Genomic DNA, 9,494 nt, shown 5'->3' on the forward strand with positions numbered 1-9,494 from the left:
TATATTTCTCACAAGAGAGAGGAGTCCCATCTTACTATCTTAGACTAAAAGTTTATCTAGTACAAAAACAACTATAAAATTCACAATTCCTTTATTCTGCTTCTCCTTAATTTTACGAAGATGCAGGCAACTACACTGGTAGCTGAAGCAGTGTGGAAGAGCATTGAGTCAACTCATTCAGGTCATATTACACTGAAAAATCCCTAAATTACTCACCTTTTTCATCTTCTGCTTATCAACACTTCGTCCATCTATACATTTTCCAATTCTAACCAATTTCATCTACTTCATGTAATTTTTCTAACAATTCATACTTTCAACAACGGCGGAATTTCATTTATACAGTGACTGATGATCAACTGGGCATGTTAGTTAATTTCTCCACCCTTTTTTTTTGCCTCACATAAACATGATTTTCAATTATTTGTTGATGGGTAATTCTAATTTATGTTGCTAAATAAAACCCAGATTGCAATTTTTGTTTGGGAAAAATCTTGAGCGAGCAACCAGAATAGTTGATCAACGAGGTGTCAAGAAACTCTGTGGAGAACCAAGTGGGCATTCCATTTTTCAGGTGATTTATAATTGCATATGTGTAGCCTTCTTTGTTTTTCAATAGAAATTTAGGACTTTATTGTGAATATTATAGTTAATTATATTTAGAAATTGGGTACAATAGTAGTATTATAAATTGTTGGTATTTGTAATTGTTTTATGGATGATTAAGTTAACAAATTGTAGTTGAGAATCAGATGATAGGGCAATTTTTTTATTGAAGAACAATGGTTTTGTTGGGTTTTGGTGGAATTTTTTGTTTAGTTTTTGTTGAGGAACTTGTCCATAAATTAAAATCACTCACAAGTAGAAGTTATCTGAAATTAAGTTTTTTTTGTTTTCTTGGCCTTTTATATATGTTATATACTTATATAGGTTGTTGGAGAATCTCGGAAGAAAGAAGAATACTTATGTTTTGCAGAAAACTATTGTGGGTGCTACTCATTCTTTTATGATGTAGTGAATAGAGGAGAGCAGCATTGTGTAAGTTTACTCCCTCCGTCTTTTTTTAGTTGCTATTTTACCATTTAGACATGTCTCTTTTAAGTTGTTACGTTTGCCAAATATTTATACTTTTAGTATGTGGTACTTACGTATTATTTACCTTTATTCTTTTATTTTTGTCTTCATCACACGGAAAAAACTACTTTATGCTTTATTGCTTTACTTTTCAAGGGTCCTTACATGTTTCCTTGTCCGTGTGTTAAAGTAAATGTAGCAACTAACAAAAGACGGAGGGAGTAATCTATTGTATCTTGGTAGATTAAATAGTTGTTCTTCCGATTGGTTCATATCAGTGCAAGCACCAGCTCGCTGCGAGATTGGCTGCATCACTAGGAGCATTTATACAAGTGGATTTGCCTGACGAGGAGCTCGCAATATTGCTCGCACAGCTGTAACCAGTAACCAGCAATCTAGCATGACTTATGCAGTTGGAGGGAGACTACTTTGCTGATCCTTGGCTGCTACTGGTATGTCTCTGCAGTTTTAGCTACTTTGCTGCTGCTGATTCTTTAGGATTTGACAGGTACTTGGTTTTGTATGTGACTACTTTTGATGATCCTTTGCTTCTATCTATTGCGGCATTATATTGTATTAATGTTGCATCACTAGCGTGCTGCTAATATCTTTTGGCCTGCAGTTGCAAAGATGTGTAGTTTTAGCCTGATGATTCACATTTTGGTGCTTTATCACTTTTTCTTCTGAATTCTATTGCCTATGATGACACAGAAAAATCCAAAGTTAATCAATCTCAACCAATTTATCAATTTTCTGGTGTTTCAGATAGCTGAAAACAGTTCTAATAATACCCTGGTGTTTCAGAACGATACCATGATTCGATTTTCATGACCATTTCCGAAAACCTATATTGTACACCGGCACCCCGATGTATAGTACACAAGGTTATATTTTTGCTCACTCCTCAATTTTTGCTCATTTAGAGCTCTACAAATGAGCAATGAGCAATGAGCAAAGAAATAGACTTGGGTGTACCATACACTCGGGTGTATAATATAAAGTGCAACCATTTCCATGTATGCTTTCCGAATATTTTACAATTTACTAAGCTGAAGCGAATGACAAAGTGAGTCTTTTCGTATAGAGCAAATATAAAGACTGTCTTGTTAAGTGACAAATCAAAAGCTAGTGCAAATTGTGAAGATTTTTTATTAGTTAAGTGGAAAACTTAAACTGCCATGTCTGGCAAACAGTTGATTTAATTAATTTTGACAAACATGGGGATCAAAGTTGGTAATTTACTAAAGCGAGGGACAAACATCTATAAATATTGTTCAGGAAGAATAATTAGAATACTTAGCTTGCAACTGAAATTCATCCGAATGATACATATATCCACAATATCTTGGCCAATTGTTCCACCGTCAACATCAAATCAAGGCAACTAGATGTTATTCTATTCCCTCTTGATCAAGTAATTTAACATAAATCAATCTCAATTAAGTCTCTTGCTTCACTTGCTTGTATGATCTCTACAACCTGTTGAACGTCAACCAAGCTTTTCTCCTTTCTAAGCACCATCAGTCATTAAGATTCATCCAAAAATAACGTGATCGTCAGCTTTACAATACTCGAATTAGGCAATTATAGTTCTAAGTCTCACTAGAATCCCATCCACTAACTTTATAAACAAACCCAAAACTAGGCAATTCCCACAGTTCCAGAGAGGCTTGTTTTAGCCACATAGTAGAGCTTATTCCAAGGCACAGATTTTGTGCTAAGACTAATTTTGTATATCACAGTGATTCAAAAAGTAAAGTCCCATAGTGGTGGCTGCTGACAAATTACAGGCCAGGAAATGCAGTGTGTGCCTTGTGAACAGCAGCATATGAACATTATATGAGTATACAATGTGATTAAAATTGCATGTGTAACTGTTGAAGCTATGATATATAGCTCACACCACATGTGAGTATCCTACATTGATTAAACAAGAGAGATGGGTTCAGCTTATAATGCAAAGGAGTTACTCCCCTTATTGCCATATGGTTTTAAGGTGGAACCTCCTTTGTGTTGTGAAGTGGACTCTCTCTCCTTGTGATGGGTGCGGCCCAGGCCCATATTTAACATGGTATCAGAGCCAAGCCCACAGAGGATCCGTTAGTTTATTCTGGGCCAATTGAAAAAGGGACCTCACATGTGAGGGGAGTGTTGAAGCTATGATATATAGCTCACACCACATGTGAGTATCCCACATTGATTAAACAAGAGAGATGGGTTTAGCTTATAATGCAATGGAGTTACTCCCCTTATTGCCATATGGTTTTAAGGTGGAACCTCCTTTGTGTTGTGAAGTGGACTCTCTCTCTCCTTGTGATGGGTGCGGCCCAGGCCCATATTTAACAGTAACATATACCAATCATATATAATGGCCCTTCTGTAACGCTAGTACGCCACAGTCTGTATGTAACATTATGATCTCGAGTCAGCATACAATCAGTTTGCACTGCCCAAGTGCAGCTTTGCTTCACTAAGAGGCTGCCGAGCTGATTCGAAGTTGCCTTAGAAAACATCAGAGTTCAAAATTAACCCCAGGTGTATTTCCAGGGTTGAACACCCTATTTTCGGAGAATTAGTAGTGTGAGACAGGTTTGAAGATTTGTCTAGAAAAATAAAATTATTACAAACTGTGGGAGGGGAGGGGAGGGGAGGGGAGGGGGAGGGGAGTTCAAATCATAACATAATTTGAAACTTTGGCCTTAACTTTGGCTCACCGTGCTACGGCATTAGCCAGTTTGTTTGTCTCCCTTGTTTTCATGGATTATTTCAGTTTCTGGCATTGAAGAAGGGCATCCTGCATTTTCCCATAAGATTTGTTAGATTATTCTGACAGCGTAATGTTTACTTAGCAACTTGTACTGTAAAAGAGTCAGTCAGTTCAATGGGATCACTACGTAGACATGCTAAAGCTCCTGATACACGAGTAAGCATGCTTGCTGCGAAGCACCACATTCATAAAAACAGCAGCAACATAGTGGTGACAAGACCAAAAATTCATGACACTAGGGAGTAAATTGCATTTTCTCAGGATTCAAAACACAGAGATCCAAAAGGTTAACAACAAAAGGAGAAAGGACACGAAACTCGCAATTGCTTAAAATAGGAGCTTGTACATGGCTCAGTCCAACACAAAGAAATTTCAGCTTGTTGCTGAGTCTGTTCATCTTATGTCCCTTTTCTAGCTCATTGGATCTGGTAATGGTTCATTTAGATTGTACGATATCCAACAATGGCAATCAGCAGTTACAGAACGACATTTTAGTGTCAGTGGCTTTTGCTTTCATCGACTTTGATTTACTAAGTTTCTGTTCCTGTCAATGCGTGAGTTATTTACTTATTTATCGCTAGTGAATGGATATCTAAAAAATGTTGCCTTGTACGACATCGAAACTGGAAAATGCTTGAATGTGGCCCAAATTTTTTTGATGCCCAGGAAATTTCTAAAGAACAAATGTTAAATAGTAGAGAAACAACTCTAAAACCTTTACAAACCGCACTAATAATAGTTTTAGTGGCTTAGGACTTGAATTAACAGATATAATTTCGAGTTGGGGTTATAAAATCCAAACCTAACCCAACCTATTTATTATAAGGTCTGGTTGGGTTAACCCAATTACTTAAATGAGTTGTTTTGGGTATTTAAGCAAGTTGAAAATGTAAATTCAACTATGATAATTCCGTGTCAGATTCGGATTAAGTTGGCAAGTCGTGTTACTTTTTATTGCCTCTACTCTATAGTCTGCAATCTTTAGTGATTGTTTGACATACAAGAAATTATGTATGCAATGTAAATTCTCATTATTTTCTGATTTGAGTAGTTGTTTGGTTGATAGAAAAATGGGGGCGATGAAAATTCCTGGGAAATTGAAATTCTCACAAAATGTGGGAATTTATCAACCCACCTCCTTTAGTCATTCAACGTTCTCATATCAATTCGTGGGAAGTCAAAATTCCTTGATATCAAACGAACACATTAAGTCTATTTCCTAAGACTTATGTAAGTGATTAACAAAGTCTTCGTTTACAAGTATTAATATTTTCTCCATTCTTTCTACTCACAATATAAGGATGATGGTCTAATAGTACTATACGGTAAATGCTGGCCTAATGATAGAGATCGCCAATAGTGCGGGCCAATCTAGCCTATCCAGCCCAACCCGCCTCTTGGGTCGTGTGGGCTGAGCCCGCGGAAAGCTCGGTCCAGCCCAACTCGAATTGTGAAATTGGTGGGTGGACTGTGGGCTAGATTTTTTTAGTCTAGCCCACGAAAGCCCGCTACTAAAACCGTCTAGCCCGATCCAGCCCGATCCAGCCCATCCCATGAATCAGACCAACCCAGCCCAAGTAATTATTCAACCAAATTGTATATTTTAATCAAATTGTATATATTTCAATCAAATTGCATATATTATAATTCAATCAAATTCAAAAATAATGACATTATTCATTAATATTAATAATTGTATATATTTTTAATTAATATTAAAGGTTTTATATAACAATAATAAAAAATTATAAAACTTTGAAAAAAAATTCTCATGTCGGCCCGCTAGGCCCACAAATCGCCAGAATCGCTTTCCGAATCGTGAGAACCGGTAACAGACCGGTCTGGGCAAAGATTTTTCAGCCCATGGACCAGGCGACCCAATCTGTGAATTCTAGCGGCTGCTGGAATTCTTATCATTAGGCTTCTAAACAATGCAAGCATTTTCTTGTTCAAGCCAGGCATCCTCCGCTGTGTTACAATGTATACGACGAAGATAATCAAAGGTGATTGCCGTGTCAAAACATCCATTACAATTCAAACATCCTGCTCAGAAATCAGCCAGTGCCTGCTGTTCTGTTTTCAAGCAATGTTTCCAATTGTCTCAGTGCAACACTAGATCCATATGCTGGCCCATCAACATGCAGCCTTGCACTAATATTCGGTACATCAACCCCTCACCACAGCAAACACCTTGCCCAATAGCAAATAGACCTAAAGCCACTTAGATATAGACAACATACCGATACTTCCACAGCATGATCCACCTCATACACAGTCCCATATAAATTATTCCCTCCGTCTTTTTTTATTTGCTACATTTTGCCATTTAGGGGTGTTTCAATTTATTTGCTACATTTACAAATATTTCCATATATAGTACATAGGTCCCACACTTTATTTACAAATTTGTCATCACTCCCTTCTTGATTTTGTAAATGTTTCCATATATAATACATAGGTCCCACAATTTACCTATTTGCTTTTTTGTTAATTCCATTTGTGTCAATGGTCCCCACTTCCTCCTTGGTCTTTGTGAAAAAGTGCTTGTATCAAATAAAAAAAGACGGAGGGAGTATCATGCATCAACTTTTGGAGCCAACAACTTTGAAAAACTTTATTTGCCTGATGATTTAGCATCAAACAAACAATTCTAATCACACTTGAACATTTAATCCTAACAGGCTAACAACAATTGCCCCTAAAAAATAAATTAAATCCTAAATTCAATTTTCTCACGCAAACTATCATACTACATGGTGAGAAAATGTGTCAACTAAACTATTTCATCACCTTTGAAAGATAGGAATTTTTAGGGGGGAAAAATTAAAAAAACAAAGTAATTTCAAAGTTCTCTTTTTTTTTTACAGGGAGAAAAATCCTTAAGTTATCCTCTTGATCCGAAGGCCAATTTAAAACATCGTCAAGGATGAGAAAGAATTTTAAAGTTCTCTATGACTAGACTAAAAAGAGTTTGGTTCTAAAATTGTAATACATGTAACTTAGAAAAATTGACGTTGTTATCTTTTCTAATATTAAGTGAGCTCTTTTTTTTGTCACAATGCTAAGAGTGTATTAAAAAAAATTATGACTTATTACTTGTTACACTTGTAAAAAAGATCCTTTTAATTGTTTTCCCTTAATTTCCTTTCTCTCCCTTTTTATTGTTATAACTAGTTATTAGGCCCGGGTTATGCCCCGGGTAAGAAAAAATTTCATTTATTAATATTGTACTTTGAAATGATAACACTAAATACAACTTGGTCTAGTGGTTAAAACTTTAGTACATGAACTTGAGGTCACGGGATCAAAACCTATACTATGCAAATTTCTAATTTTTTTTATTATACATGGATTACATGAACTAAAACTCCTTATTAGGGAGAGCGCCACGTGGCACCGTTCTTGGTTTATGCACGCCTTTTAATATATTAGTATAGATTTTCCCTTTTGTTTACATGTTTAACCTGCCAGTCTTGCAAAGTTGCTATGAGAACACTCTCTCAAAATTGAGGCTTGCTATAACTCCAAGAAAGTGCATTTCCTTCACCTCAAAACATACTTATAAGATGGTTGAAATCATTTTTCCTACAATCTATTTTTTTTAATCTTTTCGCTTCCATCCCAATACACAAGAGACTCCGAACCCTTTTTTTTTTTTAAGGAAGGAGATTTGGGGATTAGGAGTATAACAATTGCATGAAAGTGTCAAAATCGGATATTTTGTTTACAAAATGAGCAAATTACAAATTTATTGAGGTGCTGAGGGAAGCCAGATGTGGTGCTTATATGGAGTATAAGAAAAGTGGAATCCAACTTTGGAAGTGACATAACACATATGCCTATGTTTTCCTATATTTGGTACCGCCTCCCTTGTAAAGGAATATGAACAGATCAGGAATGTACACGTAATATGCAAAGATGTTACAAAAAATACTGGTTGAATTCGCCTCAGTTATTGAGACGAGTTTCAGCCAAGTTCAGTATAGTACATATAAGTGATCAATTTATGTATAACTGTTATCATTTTATATATAATTGTTATAGCATAATTGTCATCTTTTTTTTTTAACACAAACTAGGGATTAGATTAGTAAAATAGTCACTTACACCATAGTGTCATAATACAACCGAAACTGGAAAGCGAATTAACAAAATTATCACTAAAATTATCCAGTCAGTGAGTATTCAAAATATATCTTAAGAGAAACCTATCCATAACTATGCTATTGGATTGACCAGCTCCTGCATATATTCCTGCAGAATACATTACGGTGGAGAAGTATGCGTAACTTTGTCCATTTCCATATCCATACCAAACCTTGCTAGTTTCTGTGCTACCATGTTTGCATCCCTTGCACGAAGGAAAATTACTACCCAGTTGATTTTCAAAAGCTTGACAATGTCACAGATTAATAGATTATTGCATGCAACTGATGGTGGGGATATTTCTCAGCTCTATCCATCATAATGTTCAAAGCTTGTGCATCAGTTTTCACCTCTAATCTGCTGATGTTGTGATCTTTAGCCAACGAGAGTCCTTCCCTGATAGTTGCCAATTCTGCAGCTGCAGGATTAATGGCATCAAACTTGATTAAAAAGCCCATAAACCATGACCCATCCGTTCTCCTAATGACTCCACCTTCGCTTGCTTTATCATTTGATTTCCACGAACCATCAGTATACAGCTTCAGGTAACCATGAATTGGTGGCTTCCAAACAATGGGTTGTTTTTTTTTTGGCACAGTCTTGTTCTGTTTTTGGAAAACATCAATATTATACATGTAATCAATAAGAAAGTGATTATACTGACTTGAAGACCTTGACATAGCCCCATCAAAAACTGTCTTGTTCCTGTTCTTCCAAATATGCCATAAGGCAATAACAAAGATTTCAAGCCAGCCTTTTGGTTGCATAAGATTAAACAGGATCCTAGCATAATTGTCATCTATTTATGCATAATTGTTATCGGTTTATATAAATCTTATACTTCTCATATAAATAACATAGAGAATGTCGAAACCCATTGAAAGCCCACTTGTGAGTGTCCCGCTTTAGAGAAGGAGGAGAGATTATTACACTTTATAAGATAGAGGGATTACTCCTACTATCACCAATTGGTTTTAATATGGAACCCCCCTTTAACCTTATAAAGTGGACCAAATCTCTCCTCCTCCTTGTTCGGGTCACCCATACCTGTTTCGTATTGTTTCTAAATTTAACAGAGAGAAAGTAGGAGAATATCAAGGAGCCTAAAGAGAGAAAGTGGGGGAATATCAAGGAGCCTAAAGAGAGAAAGTGGGGGATCACTTGTGTAACCAATTAGGAAGGGGAAAGCGAAACAATTAAATAAGGGCAAAGATATAAAAAACACTAGTGGAAAAAAGGCTAACTGATTCTGTTGAAATGAGATTAATTGATCCAGAAATGGAACTTTAGATGTCAGAGGATGTTACGTTTTAGCAAATAAAGGTTGCCTTCAGCTACCACAATAATATATCCTAAAAGATAGAATAATTATATATCCTAAAAGATAGAAAGTATGTCTTTACTTTTGTGTAATATACTTGGAATGAAAAAGGTTTGCAAAAGATTGGAAGAGTTAAAGAAAAGTTGTCCTCTTGGACAATACCATTGGATTTAGGATGGTTCACTC

The 9,494-nt window shown here is 36.0% G+C and overlaps 2 protein-coding genes across 3 annotated transcripts; one reads left to right on the top strand and one right to left on the bottom strand.

Annotated features, from left to right (window-relative positions):
• On the top strand, positions 1–3,171 carry LOC104897797 (uncharacterized). 2 transcript variants are annotated; one of them, XR_790694.4, is made up of 6 exons: positions 1–181; positions 346–367; positions 469–574; positions 931–1,038; positions 1,353–1,526; positions 1,840–3,171. XR_790694.4 is itself a non-coding variant. In XM_010684742.4 (5 exons), the coding sequence occupies exons 1-5, from the start codon at positions 121–123 to the stop codon at positions 1,452–1,454; spliced, it is 399 nt and encodes a 132-aa protein (XP_010683044.2). In that variant the 5' UTR covers positions 1–120; the 3' UTR covers positions 1,455–1,762. The 2 variants fall into 2 exon arrangements, 1 of the variants encoding a protein (XP_010683044.2); XM_010684742.4 differs by lacking the exon at positions 1,840–3,171 and having other exon boundaries at positions 1,353–1,762.
• A 5,079-nt stretch (positions 3,172–8,250) lies between these two features.
• On the bottom strand, positions 8,251–8,754 carry LOC109135249 (uncharacterized). Its single transcript, XM_019249990.2, has one exon. It carries the CDS (start codon positions 8,752–8,754, stop codon positions 8,251–8,253), a length of 504 nt encoding a protein of 167 aa, XP_019105535.2.
• Between the last annotated feature and the right edge of the window lie 740 nt (positions 8,755–9,494).

This window comes from Beta vulgaris, chromosome 6, assembly GCF_026745355.1.
Source record: "Beta vulgaris subsp. vulgaris cultivar EL10 chromosome 6, EL10.2, whole genome shotgun sequence".
NCBI classification, from domain to species: Eukaryota; Viridiplantae; Streptophyta; class Magnoliopsida; order Caryophyllales; family Amaranthaceae; genus Beta; species Beta vulgaris.

What these genes read in the sequence shown, in the direction of transcription:
- LOC104897797 (XM_010684742.4), top strand. Translation starts at nt 121, where the DNA reads ATGCAGGCAACTACACTGGTAGCTGAAGCAGTGTGGAAGAGCATTGAG. An exon ending in CATTGAGTCAACTCATTCAG is followed by an intron (nt 182 to 345) that starts GTCATATTACAC and finishes TCATTTATACAG; the next exon opens with TGACTGATGATCAACTGGGC. An exon ending in ATAGAGGAGAGCAGCATTGT is followed by an intron (nt 1,039 to 1,352) that starts GTAAGTTTACTC and finishes GGTTCATATCAG; the next exon opens with TGCAAGCACCAGCTCGCTGC.
- LOC109135249 (XM_019249990.2), bottom strand. Translation starts at nt 8,754, where the DNA reads ATGCAACCAAAAGGCTGGCTTGAAATCTTTGTTATTGCCTTATGGCAT.